Source organism: Propithecus coquereli, unplaced genomic scaffold (assembly GCF_000956105.1).
Source record: "Propithecus coquereli isolate 6110/MARCELLA unplaced genomic scaffold, Pcoq_1.0 Scaffold13, whole genome shotgun sequence".
In the NCBI taxonomy this organism is placed as follows: Eukaryota; Metazoa; Chordata; class Mammalia; order Primates; family Indriidae; genus Propithecus; species Propithecus coquereli.
In genome coordinates, this window is record NW_012137191.1 from 400871 (window position 1) to 425575 (window position 24705).

A 24705-nucleotide genomic window follows, 5' to 3' on the forward strand; every position below is an offset into this window, starting at 1 on the left:
AGACAAATTGCATCTGAATAAGAACTGACTTATTTCCAAAGCAGTATTCCAACAAACCCACCAAACCAGGTCCAGGATTAGATATCTCCATTTTCTAAGCTTCCAAAATGTACATGTCTTCCCCATAAAGGTCCTGTCCAATGCAGTCTAGCTTTCATCCAGGAAGCAGTACAGGGGAAAAGTTGAGAAGGAAGAACGCCGGATTGTTAGTGGAGCAGAGACTGTGGGGGTGGCTGTAGAAAAGCAACTCTGGGTAGTGGACATATGATCAAGAGGTGAAACACAACCCCGTGCCTACGTGAGACAGGAGTGTGTCCATGGCTGCAGACAATGCAGGAGGGACTAGGACCAGGGTCAGTGTAGTCAAGTGTACTGTGTCCAGGACCCTGTGTACAGAGCCGAGAATCCTGCAGAAAAATAATCCCAGGGCTAGAGAGAAGTTCATGGGATGATCACATGGGCTTTTCTCCCAGGTGGTCTACCTGGTGGGTCTGGTACACGGGGCTGATAGTATTACATTCCACTTGTGAAGATGATAACAGGAGAACCAAAAGTGCAGTGACTAGTTGGCATTTATTAGTGTAGTTACAATTTGTCACTGTAAGAAAAGTAGTAGAGGAACCAAGACTCTTTGTTACCACAAAGAAATAAATAAAGCTTATTTCTAGGAAAATTCTACTGAGTAAGTGAAATCTAGCAGTAGCACTAGAGGAGCCCAGCCTTGTGTGACAGATGAAGCTGGGGTAGAAGTCATGATAAATTCTACCTAAATGGAGCTTGCATTCACCACCCTCTCCTCCAGCTCCTGGCCAGGGCTGATCATGGTACAGAATAAAAGGAAACCTAATGAAAAAAGAGCTAAACACTGAGAAAACGTGGACTTAGATCTATCAGGGGGTGAGCTGACCATGATCAGATAATCTGTTCCCCTCACTCCAAAGAGGTTTAGACAGCAGCTTCCCCAGACTGCTTCCGAGTGATGTGCTCCAGGTGGGCATGTTCTGAGGTGTCCAAGTCAATCTCATACTTGGCCAGGATTTTGAGGATGGGCCTCAGCTTCAGCCACCACTGTTCCTTGGGAATTCGATGCCTACAGAGAAATGAGGTAGATGATGATATATCTTTTAGCACCCCAATCAACTTCTACTAAAGGCTTATTGGAAGAAGTTGGGCAGAAGAGGCTGGCTTCAGAACACAGGCAACAGATCTGAAATGGGTAAGACTACAGTTGTTACTCATAAAAGAAAAGGATTGAAGAGAGAAGACCCTGAAACTACAAGGGAGCAAACCACTCCAGAAAGGAGATCTACTCACTCAAAGTCAGTCTGGTCCTTCAGCTCGGTCACTGGCTGGAAGACCAGGGCCCTCTTACGCATCCCCAGAACACAGCCCGTGTCTGGACTATTGGCAAAGATCCGCCCTGCAATAAAGGATTCTCAGTCAGCTTCTGTACTGGGGAACCAGCCTCTAGAGGGGGGCTCACCCTCTCACCCCACCTACCATTACGGTAACTCTCTTTGATTTTCCCAGACATCCAGTTCATAGCTTTGGCACCCATCTTAGTGGCGAAATTCCTATCAAACGGAGTTGGGCTCCCACCCTGGAAAAAGAATCATAAAAATTACAAGGGAAGGACTCTAATGAAGTGGCAGAGATATCCAGATACACAGAGAAAGAGGAAAGACAGGCCCCAGGCTTACAGCCAGAAACAGGAATCCAGAAGTCTGACTATGAAAGGATTCAGCCATTTATCAGACACAAGAGTAATTAAAAGAGATGATTGGTCTCACAATTCCCTCTTTTAGCTATGTAGCTGCCAGATCCTGTTGTAGTCTTACTGGCCACTGGGTCAATTCTCTACCACTCCTCAGCCTAGCAGCTTTTGTCAGTCACCATCGCCAATGACACAGAAGTGTTCTTTGTGGCCCAATCTGGCTGCCATTGGTGGCACCTCAGAATAATAGAAAACATCATACAGATTTTCTTTGAACTAAAAGAAAGTAGGTGGGAAAGGGGGAATGTTTGGAGACTTTTGTTACAATTGGGGATGAGACGGAGGTGCTACTGGCATCTAGTGGGTAGAGACCAGGGATACTGCTACGCTGTCCTACAATGCATACAACAGCCATCTACAACAAATGGTAAAGGTGCTGAGGTTGAAGAACCCTGCCCAACATGAAGAGGATGGACCACATAATCTCTAAGGTCATTTCTAGGATAAAGATGTTTTGATTCTATGACTGTAAGAGATCGCAGGCCCATCCTCTATGGTGGCACTGACAACCTCTGCAGACTATAGAGGGCCGGTGGGAGCCTCCATGACTGCTGGGGGTCATGGCTGTCTGGTGAAGGGCATGACTGGGGTGTCTCCCCTACCTGCTGCATGTGACCAAGCACATTCTTCCTGCTGTCAAAGATGCCCTTCCCCTCTTCAGAGTACAGGTTGAAAATGAAGTCAGTGGTATAGTTCTCATTGCACTTTTCATTCCTGCCAGGTAGAGACCAAAAGCCTGTGACTCTGGTTGTCTCCCCATTGCCTCCGTCTGTCTTCGTAGGCTTTGTTCCTGCCTTGTCTATCTCCTCCCAGGGTTCAGGGGATAGGCTGCCCCCCTCCCTTTGTATCTATGGGTTCCTCAGGGTATCCCAATCATAGATCTATTTCTGTGGGTTAGGGCCAAAGCCTAGGTTTTTCTGCACTTAGGAACAAACCATGGATGATGTACCTTAACACCAAGCCCCTTTTCACAGTTGTTTTCATCTTTTGCACCAGATGTTCAACATTTGCCTGAAAATGAAACAGTAAATCCTAAGCCTAGTTGGGAGTAGAGAAGGTTGGGCAGTGTATAAATCTCTCTTCCTCCACACCAGGCCTCTCCAAGAAGGAAGAGAGTTGTTTATAATCCTGGGCCTGAACTGTGCCTAATTCGTTTAAACAGCTTAGTGTGCACTGAAATTTAAACAAAGACTCCAATGAGACTGGCAGAATTGGAAGAGGGAGCATTAGAGACAGCTGCAGTAACTGTCCATTTTCGGCCCCTCGCCCTCTCCAATCTCCCCTTCCAGGGGTTTCTGGCTCCCTTCCCCTCAGAGGGCTGGCTCTGCTCACAGTGTCGGTCTTTAGAGGGGTTGCTTGTATGGAATCAGCGATTCATCTGGAAGGAACGTGTTCTTTCTTTTGAGCTTTGACTTGGGTGTGAAGGAGCACACTACTACCCTCCACTCCAGGTAGGGGATGGCTGGGATCTCGGGTTAGGGAGTTCCCTCATCCTGCTGCTAAACATCCACTTCGTGGCTCCTTTCTCCTCCACTGAACTAGCATCTAGGAAAATAAGGATCATATGGTCCCTCTGTGAAATAGGAGTCAGAGCTCTAGCCCGGAGGTGAACGAGTATCTTCCTCAAAAACAGAAAGCTAGCAAGGGAGATGCCAAAGGGAGGCGTTCTGTGGTGAAGATCACTGACTTTCTCAATCCGTTAAATCACCTACTCACTTATGAGTTTAGAAACTTTGTTTTAACCTCTCTAAACCCTTCTCATCTGTAATACAAAGAAAATATCTTCCTTGCCTGTCTGTTGTGAAGATGAAATGCAAAAATGCACATAAAGGGTTTGGCAACATGCCACCTGACTCAAATGAGTGTCCCAACACAGCAGCTATGGCCCTGTGTGTGAGGCTGCACTGGAGGATGCCTGCATGATGCTCCTTCCAGTCCTCACAGGATTCACAGACCAATCCTCCCCATCATCAGCCTGAGCTCTCATAGCTCAGGTCACCATGGGGACAGTCAGGACAGACTGGGGCAGGGCAGAGCTACCTAGCAGGCTCTGGACGGCTGTGTACCTGCAGGTCTCGAATGGTGAAGGGCTCCTCAAAAATGTAGGCAGCATCGGCCCCAGCTGCCAGTCCTGCCATGGTGGCCAGGTAGCCACAGTAGCCACCCATAGTCTCGATGATAAACACCCGACGCTTGGTGCCTGCTGCTGACTGCTTGATGCGGTCACAGGTCTGCAAAGACAATGGGCCACAGTTAGAAAGATGTGGTCAGAATCTGATTCTTGTCACTCATTGGCCTTTGCCATTAACTCAACTCTGGAACTGTATCCTCCAGGGGCTGGCAGGGTCCCTCCTAGACATCATCAAGTTCCCGTGTTTATGGATGACAAGCACGTTCGCCAACCACATTGTGGAACTTCTATTCTGGGAAGGAAGCTGTATCTGTCCTTTCTGTTGCTCAGAATAGGAAAACCAGACGACCTCAGAAAGGAAAACAGCATTTGGTATGCAGAGTATTGATGCATTTCTAGGTGAGGAAAACGAATACCATCAAAGTATGTAAATGCCCGGGCTTGGGGAAGCATTTTTCAAACACGGCCCCTTGTTTGGTGCAAAAACCGTCGCTCACTTTGCAGGCCCACACTCTGTCCAGAGATTATAATCCTGGCCCAAGGGGATGGGACGTGGAGGTGGGCTCTCACCGTGCAGATAGTATTAAGTGCTGTGTCGGCCCCGATGCTGAAGTCTGAGCCAGGGACGTTGTTGGAGACTGTGGCAGGAATGACCACAAACGGGATGCAGAGCTCATCAAACTGCCTCCTGCCCTCCATCAGTTCCAGGCCCCCCGTGTAAGCCTGAGGAGGAGAGAGCAGCAGGGGCAGGAATGGGGAGAGTGGAGAGGGAGGGCCTGGGGAGGGAGGGAGGAAGGAATGGTGGGGCACTCACTTCAAAGCCCCCGATGATGACAAGGCCCTGGATGTTAAACTTAGTTATGTTGGCACTGATCTGGTCGAAGCTCTTCTTGGGTAGAGTCCTAGTTTGGACCAGTGATGGGGAACAAGGGGAATTGGAATTTGGGGAAGAGACGCAAAATGGAGGAAGAGAAAAGCTAGAATTAGAAGGTACTTTATTGAAAATTTCTTGACTTGTGCTACTCTCCCTGCTCCACCCTCTCACCCCTATCCAAGGACACATGCTGGGGTTCTAAATGGCCAGAGCTGCTAAAAGATGCTTGGATGGACATGTCTGCCCTCACTGCAGTGACTGTGAGCTTGGGGTAGAGCGCCCAGATGACAGGGTGGTCGAAGCAGACCCAGTCTAATGAACTGATGCCCACATCCAAGGGACACCATTAAGGGGTGATTGGGACGAAGTGCTCCTACAGTGCTACTTACCTTTTAGTCCCAAGTTTAGAACCGCCTTGGCCAGTCCAGCCCCCAACGTAGCTCCAGCCAGCTTCCTCAATCTGCAGGGAAAGGCCACACACTGCTGCATGGCAGCTAGAGCACTGGGAGGCCTGTGTGGGACTAAAGCCACTTCTTGAGTCCCAACCCCACCCCTCAGCTCTTCCTTGGCTGGAAGAGGAGCACCAGGTATTGGCTTTTCCCCACACGCTGAACTTCTTCCACCCCAACTGCTCATTCACAAATATTAAGCACCTACGTAAGCCAGGCTGTGCTGAGCTTTGGGACAGAGAATTAAATAAGATGTGTTGTTTGCAAAGGTTCATTCCAGTGGCTCCTACCTGTTCCTACTGCTCTTAAATTAAATGTCTACTTCTGCCTGAACCCTGAGGGGAGAAAGAGGTTGTGAAGGATGGGGGAAGCAAAGAGAATGGACAGGTCATCCCCTGCTGCACTTATCTTCCCTGCGACTGTTCCTGGGCCCCAGAACATGCACCCTCCTTCCTTTTAGTCCCCATACCTGACCCTTGGCCAGGCCCTCGAAGCCGTCATGTACAACCAGCACTCGGTTGCCCTGGATAAGGCCAATCCTCACAGTGGAGCGAACAGCGGCATTCATGCCTGCAGCCGGGGCCCCCACATTCATCACAGCCACTGTGTGGGAAACAGTCTGCAGGAGGAAGCAGGGAAAGAGGAGCTCAGAAATCCCAGCAGGCAGAGGGGGCACGAGGGAGTAAGGGAGGCAGAATGTGGAGCCCTTTTTGCCCTGGGATCAGGATGTCTGACTGTGACAACACATACCCCTCTCCCAGGGAATGCCAGGACAGCTTGTCACCTTATATTATGGAAGCAAAATCCTTTACCACAAATCAATAAATAAAGCCTGCTATCCCTGGTCCCAGATACTATTATGATATAGTGAAAAAGAGACCTCCCAGAGCAGCTTTTCCCAGTGATCCTTGGACCACCCGCAACAGAATCCACCTGGGGAGCTTGTTAAACCTGCATATTCCTGGCCTCTACCCCAGATGTGAATCCCCGTTAAGGGGCCCAACATCCACACATTTAATAAGCAACCCAGATAATTCTGATATACACTAAATATTGAGAACCACTATTCTAATGGAAGAGGTGGCTTAAAAATACACTTAGATGGACTCATTCCCAGATTTTCCCAGAGGAAAAATACACAAGCCCTCTTTCCCATTCTTTGCATGCTATCTTGCTAATCCTGGATTGGGCACGGGTCTCGGGTTAGAGATACCCAGGGCACACTAAGAACAGGCAGCTGGTGTCTGGGGTGGTTAAGAGGAAATCATCATAGTAGGGTGAGGGACCCAGCACTGAACATTAGCGGTGGGCTTAGGTTGCACACACTAGGGATAGCATGTCACGGAGAGATGGAAGGAGAGGAGTAAGGGAGAAGGTAAGTTGCCAGTACCTTAGATACTGGGGGTCTGACATGAGCTAGAAGCTTGTACACCTCCCAGTTGTTCATGAAGCTCCTGTAAAAAGTACAGAGAACAGTGTCTTCAGGCCACTGCCCCTGGCCAGCAGCCATGGGGATCCTGCGCTGAAGTTTTGCTCCCAGAGGGAAGTTCCATAGGGCAAACTGCTGGGGACATCACCAGGGCAGAGCAGGGGTTGTGCAGGGGCTGCACAGGGGCTACCACCTCAACAAAACTCCCTGAGCACTCTCCTCCCAGGCACCGTGCTCAGCACAAGAAATAGTCCTTGCCAAGAGAAACTGCTAATCCAGCTGAGGCCCACGTATAGAAATAATAGGTTATAAAACGCTGATCCCAGGGAGGGCATCCCTGAGGTGAACTGAGCCTCCTCTGGTCACCTCACAACTAATTTTCTTGGGGAGGAAACTGTTGTAGAGATGAGGAAGAAGGAGAAGCAGAAGCTCATATTTTGAGTCTGGACCCATAGAGATTCTGACAACTGATTTCTGCAGCTAGGGAGCTTCCGGTCAGTCATGTCCTCACCGGCCTCTCAGCTTCATGGCTTCATCAAATTTCTTCTCCTCCATGGCCTTGGTCACGTCTTTGGTCTGAGGGAGGAGCACAGCAACAGTTACCAGGGCAGGATCATGCACAGCTGGGCTCCCATCCCACCATCACACTGCCCTTCTCTGGCTCGTGACAGGTCCTGCCCGCCCTGCGCCACACCTTCTCAATGCCCCCCACACTTTCGCAGAAGGAGAAATAGCTTTGCTTTTCCTTAATTTTCTGAGTAATGAGCAGCAAAAGAAAAGGGCTGACTTAATGCTCTGTTTATTACAAGTATGGGCAGAGTGGAAGAGTGCTCACACATAAATAGCATCTGCCTCCCTTTCACACCCAGGTCCCCAGCCTCAAGGTAGCCTCTAGACTAATGAGTAAATGAAGAAGATCTTATATGTAACCCAGGTAGGAAGAAAGACTGATCCCTGCCATGGGCTTCTCAACCACTGCGAGTCAGTGCTCTAGCTTTGGAGCTTTTGGAGATACATTTCCAAGCAAGGCTGCAAATGTTCAGGACTCTCGAGTCTCAGAGAGAAGCAGGCCAGACGGGGAGCATTCAGACCAACCCCGACCACCAAGCCAGACACCCTAGCTCCCAGCCAGTGTTTGCTCTGTGGTATCAAAGGAGTGATTCCTCTACAATAAAAGCCACCATGTTCTGAGCACTCAACATTTTCAAGGTATTGCATCAGATCGCTTACATACCTTCTCTCCAGCTCTCACAATAATCCTCAACGTGAGTATTAGTAACATCATGTTGGTTCAGAGAAACATGTTCAAGGGTGAAATCATAAAGAGACAAAAGCTCCCCAGCCAGAACTTAATATTCTACTGCTTTTAATAAAGTTAGGTGAGATATTGTATTTCTCTTCCAATAAAGACATGATAAGAAGCCTTGAGGTTGGATATTATGAGATATTTGGTCTCACTATCAAGGATGTAGAATCCCCCAACTTTCTTAGGAACATTTTATAGATAGGGAAACTGAGACTTAGTTAGAGAGATTCCAGCTCCTATGCAAAGCCCACTGTGCTCTTTCTCTTTGTCTCTTACTACACCATCCTGTCTTTCCATCTGCTCCTGTACCAGTGGCCGTAGAAGTTGGTCTCATGCCCCATGAGCTCCAAGGGAGGGGCTTGGGATTGTTAAGAGTGGGGTTTGGATCAGTACTTACCACTTGGACACACTCCATGAGGGGCAGGCGCACAGCCTGGTTACCAGAGAGGCTCACCACACAGGCTGGGGTATCCGGGGTCCCCTCCAAAAGGGCCATCACTGCTTCTACACCCATCCTGCTGCCCTGCAGGAGCACAGGGAGTAAAGAGAGTCTGGTTCAGGCCTCCCCATCTTGGCTCTGCCTAGAGAACCAGGGCACTTGAGGCCTTTTCAAATCACAGGGTTGAGTCCCACATTAGGGACAGCAGCCAAGAACTTACGGGGCTTTACCTCCCTACCCAGAGTTCAGCGAAAGCTTGATGACTCTTTGCCATCAGAACCCCAAGGATTCTACTTGGTTCCAGAGAAACATGTGCACTCTAGTTATCAACAGGATTATGGGGGCTTAATATATTCCCTTCTTATTGATAAAATAAGGAAAGAGACTACCACTGTCTTCTAATGAAAGTAGGATAAGAGTGTTCAAAGGTTAGAGCTCAGTAACTTCACTGATGCTTAGAGCTCTAAGACATTGGTTCTCACCATTAGGGAAGCGTATCATCTCCCATCATTTTTGTAAAGAAGAGAACTGTCACGTGTAGGGGAACGTAGTCTAGAGACCAGTGGAGGGGCGCATGACCAGTGATGTAAGCCCCTGCCTGGTGGAGCGTGGCCCTGCAGGGGCAGGACTGCAAGGTTGAGGGTTCTAAGGCATGAGGGCCACAGAGCCCAAGACTTACCAGGATTCGGTCAAAGGCCGACGGTGTCCCACCCCGCTGCACATGCCCCAAGACAGTGACCCGGGTGTCATATCCCAGACGCTTTACCACCAGCTGAAGGGACCAAGAGAGGGACAAAGAGAGGGTTACACAGAGTCAAGGGGAGAAAACAAGCAGGGACTGGGGTGAGCCATGGACAGCTTAGTCTCCTGTCTTGTAGTGGTTGCTGGTGGCAGGAGAGCAGGGGCTGGGACCTTGGGAGAGATGTGCAGGAGGACCAGGGGACAGGGAGAAACCACCAGGGGATGGGCTATGGCATCCAAGGCCTCCGTGGTTTCACCCATACATACATTTTTGATGTCTTCTGAGGTGATTGGTTTCCCATTCTTGTCAATTGCACCCTCGGCCACAATGATGATGTTGAGACGAGAACCGCGAGTCCTTGTCTGGTCAAGAACAAAGGGAACAATGGTCAGTGGAATAAAACTAACGAATGGAAAATGGATCATCAGTGGTATAGGGTGAGGGATATTTTCAGGGCAAAATAAAGTGCCAGTACCTCGCTGAGTCGGCGACAAAGGTGTTCCTCCCAGTCATCATCTGGTGGACATTCAGGAATAAAAACCCAGTCGGCCCCACAGGAGAGAGAGGTGACAAGGGCCAGGTACCTGAGATGAGAGTCAAAATCACCATGCCGGGAGCTGCACTCCACAACAGCCTCACCACACCCAGCAAGTGCTCCCAGCCCCCTCGGGTGGCGGAAGGTCTGGAATCCTCCATTTCATTCTTGAGGCAAGGGTAAGAGCACCAGGGCCCCTCAGTGAGGTTCTGTCCCTAAAGAACACCTTCTGTTCATGTCCCTCGCCACAGCAGCTTCCAATCTCAGAGCACTGCCCATGCTTTTATCCTGAATGTGTGCCTGAGCACGTACACACACATGTGCAGGGACGTGAGGGAGGTGGGGCAGAGGCGGGACAGGGGACCATGCCACAAGGAGCCCGCACACCTCCAGATCTGGAAGAGGAAAGGGCTACTGCTGGGTCCACAAAATAAATGGGTTGGGTTGGGGATCTTACCCACAGTGGCGGCCCATCACTTCTAACACAAATGTCCTCTGGTGACTGCAAGAGAGAGACATAGGACTTACACAGTCTAAGTGTCCCTAAGGCCAGGATCAAGCCACCACCCATATCGAGGCCAATTAACCTCTCTGGGAGATGCATTTATGCTGTTAGGCCTTCCCGCAGGTTTCCTGAGAGACCAGCAAGACCTACAGGAAACGCTTTAGCCACAAGGTGTCCTTCCTAGGCCTGAGACAACACAGCAGTAAAAGTGTCAGTGCCCAGGCGCTGTTTCAGAGAGGGACAGGTTCAGGGAAGGGAAGGAGAGAAAGGGAAAAGAAGTGAAAAGAGGACTAGACTGAACTGGAGTCCTTAGGATTACCCTGGGTAAAGTGTTTCCGTTCTCTCCTTCCATCACCCCCATGGCCTCCTCAAACCCCGCAATCTCTGGGCAGTGGTGGTCATGGCAGCTGTACTCTCTAGGATACAGCTGCAAGGGAGAGCTCAAGTTTAGGCTCCCGGATTTGTCTCAGTCTGGAGACTAACCATCTGGAAGACCCCACAGGTGTGAAAGACCTCAGAGCTGTATGCGTGGACAGCATGCTGGTCAGTGGCAAAAGCCAAATCTTAGAGCATTCAGAGAGCAGTGCCATTCCGGTGCTGTAGGGGTCATTTTTAGTTAAAAATAGTGTTCTAGCCTCAGAAGACTGGTCATTATAGTCACCATAGTTGGAATGCTGTCATTTTCACTAGCCTCTAGCCCTTTAGTCTGTCCCAGCTGCCATCCTCCCATGCTGCTACCTCCCAAGCCCCCTTACCTCTGGGCAGTGGTGGTGATGGCATCTACAATTTCTATGATCCGGTGCAGTGCAGAGTCAGTGCCAATGGTCATATCAGTGCCGCAGAAGTCATTGTCAATTGAGCCGACCAGACCCACGATGTTCAGGTAGCTGGACTTCGTAACTTCCTCTGCTGTAATCTTACCTGACAACGAGAAGCAAACCAGGAGCCACTGGGTGAGGTACCTGGCATGCCTGAAGAAGAGATTTACAGGGAGAAGAATCTACAGCCAAAGGGAATTATGAGCAATGGCAGAAAAAGGAGACCAAAGACTGCCTATTTGTATCTGAGTAACATTTTTCTCCAATGGGAGGTAAGGAAGGTGTGTGTGTGTGTGCGCTTGCACAAACAAGCAATACTGATGTGAACAAAGTCTTATCCGTATTCTTTCATCAGGATAGCCCACCACAAACCAAATAAACAAAAAAACAATGTCTTACCTGCTTTCTGGAGGTCACTCAGCAAGTCACTCCACTCAGAACGGAAGGTGTCAGCCCCAGTGAGGCTGCCATCACCCCCAATGACACACAGATTGGTGATCCCACGCTTCACCAGGTTGTAGGCAGCTCGGAGTCGTCCTTCTCGGTCCCGAAAGTCCTTACACCGGGCACTTCCAATCACTGTGCCTCCCTTGGGGAAGAGGTAGGTGTCAGCTCCCCAGATGACATAGCCATATTTGGGCTCAACATGCTACGATTGCCCCTATTCCAACACTGATGGGCCAACATAACCATGTGACTCCCTAGGAAGTTCCCTGACACCCTCGAGAGTCATTTGGCCCTTCTAAAGGAAACGGAAACGATGCTGGCTAAAACATCATAGGGTCATTCCCATGTTCTGCCGTGTATCTTAGAACAGCAGTCCCCAACCTCTTTGGCACCAGGGACCAGTTTCATGGAAGACAATTTTTCCATGGACGGATGGATGGGGTGGGAGGGAGCTCTGCAGCCCAGTCCCTAACAGAAGACTGCTAAGAACCCATTTCATTAAAGGCTTTATTATCAAAGTGACTATCCTCAAAGAGAATACGTGAATACATTCGTGTCTGTTAACTCCTGGAATAATCATCTTTCACATCTTCTTAGAAGCATAACAAGTAGCAGTGACTTCAGTCTTTGGAAATTCTCCCTAGTGGCCTGACATTATTGGACTGTGTCCAAACTATTTTTTTGGAGTTCACCCCAATGTGCTTGGTAGTATTTTTCCTCTCCAACACACTGAGACTTCTAACTGTACCCAGGCACTGGCAATCCTTTCCCCTTGGCTCCTTGGGGATCTATGGTGCTGGTAGCAGGAGCCACAATACCCAGCTATTCATAGGAAAAACAGCTCTGGGTACAGAAAGCCTTAAATTCCCAGGGATTTACAGATACAAGAGAGGTAAGTATACTTAGGGTTTTCACACATCATATAAGCTCCTAGGCATCCATGACTTCGGGATACTGGTGGAGAAAGAATTCTGGCTCATTCTCAGGCCACTTTATGGCAAGCACCACTGCCTATGTAAAGCCTTCACTAGGCACTGCACATCAAATTTCTTCCCATGAATTTTTAGGAGATTGAAGTGAAGAATATGGACAGAAATATAATTTGCAAACTTTTCAGTAAATCAGCAAATGATTATATTTCTACTGGGCTAGCCCACAGTGGGTACATATTAGAAGGAGCCTAGAATAATAGGGGCATAGGTAGCATAAAGAACTGTAGATATGATCACGATATTCTTAAGAACTGTCTCAGTTTCTTCTTCCCTTAAATGGCCTGGCTGCAAGTCACTTCATCTCCGTCACATGAGGACTGGCAGATTTCAGCTCTGCTTCTGGCTCTGGCTCCAGTCTTCTGGTAAGGTTATTTTCAGGGCCGGACCTTCCCTATGACCCCAGAGTGGGACCTGCTTACGTGCCAGTTCCCGAAGTCTTCCCTGTGACCTTTCCATAAAAAGCAAACCATCCTGTGATCACTCCCTCACCCCTGCCCCACCCCCCAGGAAACCACGGTGATATTTTCAAATGCAAAGAGTAAAGAGCAAATATAGCCCCTCCCTTGTCACTGAATTACTTCACATCAAACCATGTGGCAGGGATTTTGGGAGACCGTGAGCCCAAGCCAGAGTGGGATGACACAAGGACAGGACAAATATGGGACAGGAGTTCTCTAGAACATACCAGCTGAAGCATCATCGAAACGCTCTCCCAGGTGGCTTCCCTGATGTGATCTCCACCATCCACCAGGCCTTGATAACCCTGTGGGACACAGTACGCCCTTCAGCCTCTGCTAGGCTTCCCCCTAAATCCCAGGATTAAGACAGGACCCCTGGGAAGAGGTTCTCTGAGAATCAAGTCACCTTGTACCATTAGTGATTCTTGGATGCTCATGAGACTGTCATATTTAACATAGTCCAAAGAAGGAGATAGTAACTTTTTTAATATGCTCTTCTAATTTCTACCATTTTTGAAACATCGAGATGTTCTTCCTAGTATTTAATCTTAATTCCTCTTATTTCGGGCTCATCCTATTTCCTCTAACCTGCTTCCCCAGGGACCACATAACAACAGATGGTTTTGACAACAATGGGGAAACAGAGAAGAGGATGTTAGGGGGAGGGAAGGAGGTGACTTGACAAGAGACTATAAAATTTGAGAGAAGAAAGGCAGACAGACAGACCTTACAGAAAGAAGAGTGGGTGAAGCATGACAGGGAACTGAGAGAAGGGAGCCAAAGAGGGGTCAGAAACTCAGAAAGTTAAGCAAACTACAGAAATACAGCAAGACTCCTCCTTCCTGGGACTCTACCCCTACATACACTAAATTTGCTGTAAATACTACCCACTTCAGCTTCTCTCATTGTTTTGGTGGAAGTAAAGGAAGAACAGGAGTTATTTCTTCCTTTAAATTGAACAGGCAACATGAAAACCCAGTTTGCAGATCCCTGGGTCCCAGCATCACCACTGGAGCCAAGAGTGGGAAGGAATGACTCATGGAGACAGGAGAGCCAGGGAAAAGCACACACAGCAATGGAACTGGGAGGTGAGGAAACAGAAAGTGGGAAGGGAGTGGGAGGCACACAAAGCAGAGAACAGAGAAAGAAGGAGGAAGAACAAAGTAGAAAACCAACCTCATGGACAAAGAAGACACGGGCACCGGTAAAGATACCAACTCGAACCACAGCCCGGACAGCAGCATTCATTCCTGCAAGGAAGGAGAAAGAAGTCAGGGAGAGGTTGCTCCTAAGAAAAGAAGTTATACCGGCTAAAGACATGGGTCAGTCCTTTTCCTAGGCTTTTCTCTGAATCAAGAATAATTCTTTCATCAAAGTCTTCTGGCCTCCCCACTCCCAATCGCTACATTCAATGTTAATGGAGCCCCCATTCATTCCCCCCCAGAGAAAAATATCCTGCCTTTCCCAAGACCTTTCCTTGACAGGACAATCTTGGAAATAACAACAACAGGAAGAAGCAAGCATTTTCCTGAATGTGTACTGTGGGTCAGACACTGCAAAGAGCCTCTCAGACACCCCCTTATTTAATCCTATCCACAACCCTGGAGTTGCCTCCATTTTACAGATTTGGAACCTGCAGCTCAAAAAGGTCAAGGTCACAGAGCTAGTACTCTTAGAAAGTTCAGATTTGAATTCAAGTTCTAAAATACCTAACTCAACACTATTGACCTCTATGCCTTGCCCTGCTAATCTCAATGGCTGTACTAGGTTTTTCCTTGCTTTCTGCACTGAATCTAGACATTAGCTTTGGTAGGCTTTTCGGGACAAAGACATGATCTCTGTGGTTCAGTGACCTGATGAGTCAGTCTGTTCACGAGCATGCCTATTGCTAGATGGCTGATTCTCCCAGTCTATGCACACGCAAGCACACAACTTTTTCGTGTCATTTGTGTTGGTATATGTTCCAATGTGTTGTGATTTGCTAGCTCCCAAGCTGCCAGAGGAGGTTGTGACCAAGTGTGCAGGAAGAATTCATGGGGACTCTATTCTCTCAGTGCCTTCTCCTGCAATTCACTCAATTAGTCAACACAATACTTACCAGCCTCCTCCTGTGGCCCTGTATATAAGATGTGTAGGCAGAACTTAAAAATTACGCTATAAATTATTTCTTTCTCTGCTTCCACTAGGAGAAAAAAATTAGGACTAAAACAGACAGGAGAGCCTTTCCCCTTTTTCACAGATGACCATTATCCCTCTGCCAGTGGCTGCTCAATGACAAGTACTCTTGCAGGGGCACTTATGGAACACAGCAGTTGTTCCATAATTGTTTCATACTAGGAACAATGCTACTAATACTGCGCTAAGTATGGCTTTATGGGTGACAAGTGGTAATGCTCAAGGAATACCAGCCATGAGCGATCAACTTCTTGTGACACGTTTTAGCTACCTATATACCATGTGAACAAGTCTGGCTTTTATTCTGTAGGCCAGGGTTTAACTGGGGATTCATGGATGACAGGTTTCAGGGAATCCGTGTACCCCATAAAACTGTGTGAACAGTTTTGTGGGCAAGGACATTTCCTTTGGGAGAAGGTCCACAACTTTCATTTGATTCTTAAAAGGGTCTGTGATTCCTGCCTCCCACTCCCCAAACAAAAAAAAGTTACAGAGAAATGACTCCCTGAAGAGCAGAAGGACACGATGAGATCTACATATCAGAAAGGTAATTCTGGAAGCAAAATGGAAGATAGCTTGAGAGAGGTGTCACTAGAATTAGGAGGCTACCTGGCATCCTAAACAAGAAATGTGGAGGGCCTCGACTGGAAAAGGAGTATCTGGGGCAAACCAAATACTGGACAAAGACGTCTAGGAAACAGAAGCAAGAGGACTTTTATCTAATCAGCAGTGTGGCTACATTTCGAGGTTTTGGAGAAAAAGAAGGAAATACCCCATGATTTACTTAAGCAAAGGGTAAAACTGTGATGCCATTAACTGAGCAGGGCAAGTTTTGGTTTGGGAAGGTGGGGGTGAGGATGATACATTCACATTTGGACATGTGGAGTTTGCAGTTCTTGTGGGCATCTATGTGGACTTGGAAGACACTGTTTCAAGAGAACATGTAGAGTCAGAAGGGGAAAAGGGCGAGGAATGGAACCCTGAGGAAAACAAAGGCTGAAAGAATGGACAGGGGAAGGGGCTCCATGAAGGGAACCACTAAGGAGCAGTGACAAAGACAAAAGAAGAACCAGGGCTTAGCAATGTCTTGGTAGCCAAAAGGGGACAGTTTCAAGAAGTGGGAACAGTGCCCAAAGCTTCTGATAATTGATCTAAGATAAGGACTGGAAGGTTAGGCTTGTCAGTAAGAGGTCATTGCTGAGCACTGAGACAAAGCTCACATAAGAAGTCATTAAGACAAAGCCCTATGAAGCCTAGAAGTTCACGCCCTTAAGTGGAAGGAATCGAAACCAAAAAGTCTGTGAAGTGAAGGGGCTTCTTAGAAGCTTCAGGAAAAGCCTGTGTGTGTGAAAGGAACAAGGTCAGAGTCAACACAAAGCCATCAATTCCACAGGAAAGATGAATAAAGTCAGCTCAATAAGATCAAAACAGATGGGAAACTGGAGTTTGTTTTCCAGCCTGTCACAAGGCCTAGGAGATTCTCTTCTGGATACCTGGAGTTCTGGAGTATGAATTTTTAATCTTAGAAAATAATGGAAAAAATTACTTTGAAATGTATAGGTTGGAACATTGTTTCCTGCTTCCAAGCTGAATAAGTTGGGTGGGGAAATTTAAGATAAATAAATGACTTAAAAGGTTTTCAGTGCAAAGCAAACAATAGGTGGTAGGCAGGGAATATTCAAATCTGTTGGGCATAAAGAAAACTCCACAATAAGGAAGATTCTTTCTCTTCTCCCTCTGGAAAAGACCTCAGCTACACACCCAGACTGGGGTGTTTGGTTTATACAACGGAGTCCCAGTAATCCTTCGGGCTCTCCTATCCTAACTCACTGGCCTAGACTGGCCCCAAGCCAGTCCTGGCCAGAGTCTCCTTGGCTGTTCCATGTTGCCCTAAATAACACTCGATGAGCAGCCGCCTGACTTATTAGAAGCAAGACGAGGGATAAGATTACAGGCACCACCTGTATTCTGGGTGCTAGAGGGTGGCGGGGATGTTCTGTAGAACATCATAAGCACATAGTTTAGAGTCTCCAATTATAGCCTATTGGGCTATTGAGAAGAGGTTTTGGGAAGAAAAATACGGCTGATGGGTCTCCATGAGACTAAACAGAAAAAAACTAATGACTTGATCATGACTTTTTTGAAAGCTGATACTAAAAAGTTTCTTTCCACCTTAACTTGGAATAAGATACAAAGATTTATGAGGACTAAACGTGTGTTAGATGTGAATTACACTTTCTAGTGGATATATAACTAAAGATTATAAACCTTAGAATAGCTATCCAGAGTGGTAAAAGAATCCCTGTTCCTATCAACCTTTAAAAATAGAATAAGCCAGACACGGTGACATAAACCTGTACTCCCAGCTACTCAGGAGGTTCACTTGAGCCCAAGAGTTCAAGTCGAGCCTGGGCAATGTAGCAAGACCCCATCTCTAAAAAAAAATAAAATAAAATAGGCTAAAACGTGCATTTGGAATGACTGCCTGTTTGGAGACAGAGGGATAGAGCAGATGACTGAGGTCCCTTCCAGAGGCAGAAGACAACAATTTCATAAGGCTAACTGTAGCATGGTTTTGACAGGCTGAGGCCATTCCTGGGCTGGAAAGGAAATTAAGATTTGGTATTTAATCAGCTCAGCATCCCAGAATCCTTGACTTTTGAGCCCAGGATGTCTGATTCCTGGCCATTTTTCTACCTCAAGAGATTATCAGCTTTGATGATAATCAGGAAGGACAGAGCTGTAGCTCCTGTGGAGTTTACAGAGCTCAATCTCACTTTCCCATGTGGCCCATATCCCCTAGAGAAAAAAGCACTTCTGCGTTTTCTCCCTGGGAGAACTAGGGCCCATCTAGCTTATCCCTGGGAAGCCCACTTCTGAATTTGAGCTACTCCTTCAGCTGAGACCTCTCAGCTCTATTTCAGGTTTTCTGTTTTGCCTCCCTCCTCCCGAGAATTTCATTTTCTGCCACTCTCAGTCCCTACCGCATGTGCCTGTGAGGTTATATGGATTTGAGGGTGGGATATTTCCCTGGATACACTGTGTCCATCGCAGGATCCCACAGACCTTGGCTCAGCTGGGCCCTTCAGAAATTAGCTTATCTATAGCTCCTGTCTCCATGAAAGATGATCCTTCTCTTACAGCAGGCAGGTTATGGTCATCCCTGTAACAAGAGGGTCTCACTGCTCAGGATCAGAAGCTGGAAGGTATCTGCTCCTCTTAGACCCAAGTTAAATCCTAGGCATTTTTTCCCTCTGTCCCTCTCCAAAGAGCCCTTCTCCATCATTTCATAACTCTGTTTGCACTTTTTACTACGCTCTCTCTTCCCCTAACCTGACAATCTAAGTCCACAGGCCATTCTACCAAGGCTTCAGGATCAACACTCAATAGCGTATGCTGAAGAGCTCAATGTTGGCAAGGGATTCCACCAGGAGAGATGACAGAAGTTATAAAAGCCAGGTCCGTAGTCTCTACAACCTCAGCTAGGGCGCTGCATTCCTAACCTGGTCACTCTTCCCAAATTCTGACCTCTGTGCCCTCCTTCCTGAGTTTTTCTTCATTCTAGCACTTTCTGATTCATAACATATATCACAATTATAAATAACATTAAAAATATAAAGTCTAGCTTTACTAATATACTAATAAGAAGTATCATAAGGGCAAAGATTTTGTCTGACTTCTTCACTGATGAATCCTTAGCGACTATCGTCCTACTTGACACACAGTAGATGCTCATTAAGTTTTAATTAATTAATAATGAATGTATTATTTACTATGTGCCAGCTACTCTTCTAAGAACCTTACTTGAATAAAGAGTTCAGTTTCTTGAAATCTATATTCTCCATGAAGTCTTTCCTGATTAATCCAACCAGGGCCTTCCATTTCATTATATAGGCTGATTCTACTTGGTTAATGCATACTTGGCTATTTTTATTTATGCGCCTCACATAAAAATTCTAGTGATATATGATACTTTCCTCATTAAACTGTAAGTTCCCAAAGAAAATCAATTTCTTCACAGCACACAAGATGGGGCTCTACACAAAGTGAGTCCTTAGCACAAAGTCTAGGGAAGCCTAGGGACAGTGGTGCAGAGGTAGGTAGGCTAGCTGGGGCCGTTTTCCTTCTCTCTTTTTCCGTCGCGGTCTCCATGTCCTGGCCTCCCTTTTAGAGATTCTGCCCCTCTTCAATGTATTATAAACCAGAATATATAAGAAGATCAAAACAGAAAAAAGTTTAAAAAAACCAAAATCACATATCCCCTCTCTCCCACTTCATTTTTCTTATATACTCAATTTTTATGACTCCCAGGTTTCTTGGACTCGACCTAGAGGGGGGTTCTCTCTGGCTCTATTTTCTGCCCCTCCACTCTCAATGGATCTGCACTGATTAACTGCTGCTGTTCATATTTGTTCAGGGGCTATAAGAATGGAAGGGGAGGAAAGGCCAGAGAAAACAGAGAGTGCCTGGCTGACCCTGGTCAGTGCAGGAACTCTCCAGACATCAGAGGTAATACCTGAAGACCTAGTCGGGGCCCGCTAAATACCAATTCTGGGTCTCCTCCCTTTCCCACCATTTCCAAAGTATGTGAAGTGAATCTACCTACCATCTTCTCAACAATTTTATCTCTTTAGTCTCCTTCTAATGTTGCTCGAGAAAACACCACTCTTTTAGATAAGAGAGGACCAAAATGGCCCCAAATCTTCAGAGAAACTTGGAAAGAAGTTTTATGAAGATGTGGGTAAATAAAAGTAGAGCAATAAAATCCAAATGAACTTGGGGACTCAGACCTGACAGAGATTTTTTAGGAAAGTCCAGGATTCCAGTGAACCTACAGAAGGATAGTTCTATTCCGCAGGCTAAAGGAGTCAGGAAACTCCAAGGGACCTACTAATCATGTTTTTTTGTCCCCTTCTCCTTACCTTGGGCATCTCCACCGGAGGTTAACACGGCGATGGCTTTGCCGATCCCCAGAGTTTTGGCTGCATGGTGCTCTTCGTGGGTCATGATCCACTCTAGAATTTAAGACAATAGTCAGTTAAAATGCAGCTGGATCAATGTGCTACTACCTCAAGAACTGGCTCTGTTAGACTGGCTAGAGCCTCTTCAGTCAGGCTCTCCCACTACACTAAGTCTGGACTTTGCAGCCTGGGAGCTTTGGACTTCTTCCAGAGGAGGGCCACACCCTCACAGATTGACAAGCTGAAATGTCACCGTAATCAAGCCCAAGACTGCAAAAGTCCTGGTTAATCCCTCCCTGTTCCCTCCCACCCCAAGTGGAACCTATCTGGGGAATAAGCTAAGGTCAGGGAGAAGAGCAGTTCACTGAACAGTAGTGAGAAAGCAAGAAGAAAGTTAAGTTAGCCTTGAGGATTCCTCTCTTTTAATGAAGGGAAGGGTTGTTGCAGAGGGTAGGAATCAGATGAGGTTTAGGGCATTAACTGAGAACGAAGTATTAATAGAAGCAGAAAAGCAAGGGTAGCTTGGGTTATGGTTAAAATTAGGGTTGGGTGTTAGGGAATTGAGTAGGGTTAGGTGATATGGAGTTGAAACTGGAGTTTGAGGTTATAAAGGCACATGAGAGCTTGGGCAAGTTAATGGTGTCCATCTCGCGACAGTTAGGGACTTTCTTTGGCTCTTCCCATCACTCTCAGGCTCTCAGCCCCCTGCACATCTCTTGATCCTTTGTCTTTGGGCCTTGTCCCTCACACTATGCACTATCGAATGGGAAGAGTAACACAAAATCACTGTCATGTGTACACAGATATGTACACATGACATGGGAACCCCTTCATATTTTTGTCTTTAGAGATTATCTCTCTCAAAGGAACACATAAGACATACTTTTGTATCCATAAAATGCCAATGGAATCATCACTCTCCTAATTTCCAGGCTAAAACCTGTTATTTTAAAATTTATCTCCTCCATCTCAGAATCAAAACAGTAACCAAATTCTATCATTCTCCTTCCTTATTATCTTCCTTCATCCATCCCCTCCTTTCTATCCTCATTGCCTCTTTCCACCTGAATTGCTTACTACAATAGCTGGTCTCTCTCCGCTTGTGTTCCCTTCTTCACTCTATTAAACACACAAAATAAACCTTCATGGGAAGGTCAGAGGTCCCTGAGGCTTCAGTAGAGAAAGGATTCATTCACATGAACAGGAGTTTTAAGGGCAGCTCATGTTTGTGCCCTGCATCTGAGGAAATCAGGGTAGCTGCCTAGAGAGACATAGGTCAGGCAAACACACAAATCACTCATGCCAATAAAACACATCAATGAAACACATATGAAGACATCCACACAAACACATAGTGTTATTAAGAGATACAGATTAATAAACATACTACATATAATCAGTACTGACAGATGAAGTCCAAACTTCTTGGGTTGGCATTCAAAGCTTCCACAGTCTAACCCTTTTCTATGGCTTCAACCTTTGCTTCCATGGATTCTCTGTTCCATTGTCACCTGAACTTTACTTTGCTGTCCCCAGGCACTTCTGTGCCCAGGCACACAGCATCCCTTGTCCAGATGGCTACCCTGGCCCTTTCCACAGATCCATACCCTACTCCATTATTTAAGGCCAGTCCGTGTCATACCATTATTAAACCTATTCAACTTTCACTGATCACCACAGGTCAAGGAAGGCTTCTTTTTGGACCTCCTCTAATCATATATTGTCTGGAACTGGATCATTCATTTAGCACTTAAATACTACTTTATGTGGCATTTTAATTGCTTCTTATGCACTGAAAAGAGGGTTGGGCTAGTTTGGGGTCAGCAAACTACAGCCTACAGGCCAAATCCAGACCTTCTCATGTTTTTTTGTATGGCAGCAAGCTATGAAAGGTTTTTACATTTTTAAATGGTTGCAAAAAATATTTCATGACATGTGGAAAATATTAATATTTGAAATTCCAATTACAGTGTCTATACTATCCTCATTCATTCACCTATTATCTATGGCTGCTTTTGTGCTCCAACAGTGGAGTAGATATTATGACAGAGACCCACTAGTCTGCAAAGCCTAAAATATTTACTATCTGGTCTTCTATAGAAAAAGTTTGCAGGCCACCGGACTAGATGACTGCTAAAGTCACTTTTTCTAACTAGACCCAAAACTCCTCCAGAAAAGGTTAATGTTCATGTTTTAAAAAATCTCACACAGCCTGCCAAAGCTTGGTGAGTCCATGCACATAACAGGAACTCAATAAATACTTGGTGAAAGTATTAATGAACTAATGAATGACACAAAATACAAATATATGAGAATTTCAAAACAGGCTTGAATACAAATATACCTCTATATTCTCTCTACTTCTAACGACACATTTACGACTTAAGAAATCATATAGTGACAAACAGTGAAAGGGACATAAACACCTGAATAGAGACACTCTCTTATTTAACTAGAATGTTCATGTCCAAATTTCTGTTGTTTTTGGAAAAGAAAGACTAAGTGGCTGGAGCAAATAGGAAAGCAAAAAATTGTAAAGGAAAGAACAAGACATCAGAGTATGCTGATCCCTTTTTCCCTGAATTTTTTCTTTTCATTCACTCTTGCAACTCATCACTGGGTAGAAGCCCATACAGGGACTGTCCACCCCTGGAGGCTTCGGTGAGGAAGAAATTCACCCTAACAAGGGGAAGGTTAGGAGTGCTGACCTGTAAAAAAAAAAAAAAACAACAAACCAGCTCATAATTCTTCTCCTGAGTCTCTAAGACAGTTACAGAGGCACAGGACACAAATACATGCAGACTCATATGTAAGCATCCTTTACAGACCCACAGCGACACGCACGCAGAGATGAGCAGACACAGATACTAAAACGTATCTGGAAAATCACACGTGTGTGTATATAAGCACACGGGAGGGAGAAATTCGGAGAGGCAGCATCATAGGCGCACGGATTTGAATTGGATGAGCGCCAGGGTAGGGTCAGCCCGCCAAGGGCAACTGTCCGCCACCGCCGCCCATCCCTGACTCCCGGCAATGGAACGAGCGCGCAGCGCAGCGGAGGGAGGTGGGCCAAGGGGCTAGATTCTTCACCACTGCCCTGCCCATCCCCCCTCGGCTCCGGCTTCTGATGCCGCATCGCCTCTTCTTTTCCCTTCTGCTCCTTTCAGTTCTCCCCCCAACCTCCTCCCAGCCCGCACACGCCCGCCTCCCTCCCAGCTTTCCCCTTGCTCTTCGCCCACAGCCCCTCTTGCCTTTTAGTCTTAGCTCTCCTCGGCCGCAGCTTTCCTGCAGATTGTCCTTGGGGAAGGGGGAGGGGAGCTTGGCGAACACGGGGAGGAGCCAGGTGGAGGCGACCAGGGAGGGGAAAGGAGGGAAGGGTTCCCAGCCTCCACTAACAGATGCTGACAAAAAGGCTCCGCCTCCTCCTGCTCGCCTTTCTCCTCCTCTTCCTCCTCCCCCGAAGAACTCAGCTCAGATATGACAGCGGCTTAGTTTTCAGTAATCAGAGGGTCCTGGGCCCTCATAACTATCTCGGGAGCCATCAGCTCCTGAATGTAGTGGGAATCAGAAATTATTTAGTTGCTTCTCTTGCTTTCAACAGCAACTTTTTCCTAGTTTGAGCCAAGACACCCTGCATTCCAACATCTTCAGCAACTGCTAATAAAACGTCCCCCTCTGGCCCCATCTGACCCCTATCAGTCTAAACAAACATTTATTGGGAGTCTGTGGGCCAGGTTTTGTTTTCGGGGCTGAGAGATGAAAAGATAAATGAAACAGAGTCCCTGACTTCGAGGAACACTGAACACTGATGTTTAAACAATGAACATTTCTATAGAATAACCTCAAAAAACGCCTTTTACGTTACCTTTCTCAGAAAATACACAAAAGCTACCTATTTGGAATGGAAGAACCAAGAGGCAAGACGGCTGCTGTGAAAGCCCCTTCTCAAGCCTGCGGTAGGAGGCGGGTGCAGGATTCTGGCAGTGAAACAAGCATACCAGCTGGGCTTCACAGCAAACAAGATCCACCTGGGAACACGGGTTAGTGGCCCCCCAGAGCAGGAGGTGCATTCCTTACGCAAATCCTCCTTTCTCCTTCCCTTGCTTCACCTACGCCTTTGCTCCAGCCTTTGCTCCATAGTCGTGTCTCTTCTTGTGACTTTTCCTACTGCCCTTTCTCCCGCTTACTTTTGTTTCTGCCCCTGTACATTCTGGCCACAAACAATTAAGAAGTGTTTAGGTTTTATCTCTAAGTGACTAAGAGATAAAACCATTTGACTATACGAAAAAAAAATTGTGCTCCAAATAATATTGCAACTCAGTAATAAAAAAACAATAACTCAATTAAAAGTGGGCAAAAGATATGAACAGACATCTCACCAAAGAAGATCTACAAGTGGCAAATAAACATATGAAAAGATGTCAACATCATATGTCGTTAGGGAACTGAAAATTAAAATAATGAGATACCATTACACACTTATTAGAATGACTAAAATTAAAAAAAAAAACTTGACAATACCAAATGCTGATGAGAATGTGGAGCCACAGAAACTCTCACTCATTGTTGGTAGGAATGCACAATGGTACAGTCACTTTAGAAGGCAGTTTGACAGTTTCTTACAAAGCTAAACATAGTCTTACCACATAATCTAGCAATATGAGTTG

The 24705-nt window shown here is 46.5% G+C and overlaps 1 protein-coding gene across 1 annotated transcript; it reads right to left on the bottom strand.

Moving 5' to 3' along the window:
• Positions 1 to 556: 556 nt before the first annotated feature.
• PFKM (phosphofructokinase, muscle) lies at positions 557 to 23459 on the bottom strand. The gene is made up of 23 exons (XM_012638451.1): positions 23290 to 23459; positions 19997 to 20089; positions 14076 to 14149; positions 13127 to 13204; positions 11402 to 11591; positions 10940 to 11105; positions 10137 to 10181; positions 9620 to 9728; positions 9411 to 9506; positions 9082 to 9174; positions 8361 to 8486; positions 7169 to 7233; positions 6619 to 6682; positions 5698 to 5847; positions 5169 to 5239; positions 4720 to 4807; positions 4476 to 4628; positions 3841 to 4005; positions 2724 to 2785; positions 2377 to 2488; positions 1501 to 1600; positions 1315 to 1420; positions 557 to 1090 (listed from the first exon to the last, which is right to left on the bottom strand). Exons 2-23 carry the CDS (start codon positions 20079 to 20081, stop codon positions 946 to 948), a joined length of 2343 nt encoding a protein of 780 aa, XP_012493905.1. The 5' UTR covers positions 20082 to 20089; positions 23290 to 23459; the 3' UTR covers positions 557 to 945.
• Positions 23460 to 24705: the final 1246 nt, after the last annotated feature.

Coding starts and splice junctions, on each gene's coding strand:
- PFKM (XM_012638451.1), bottom strand. CDS start 20,081: ATGACCCACGAAGAGCACCATGCAGCCAAAACTCTGGGGATCGGCAAA. Junction 6,683..7,168: donor GCCATGAAGCTGAGAGGCCG/GTGAGGACATGA, acceptor TACTTTTTACAG/GAGCTTCATGAACAACTGGG. Junction 1,091..1,314: donor AAGGACCAGACTGACTTTGA/GTGAGTAGATCT, acceptor ATTTCTCTGTAG/GCATCGAATTCCCAAGGAAC.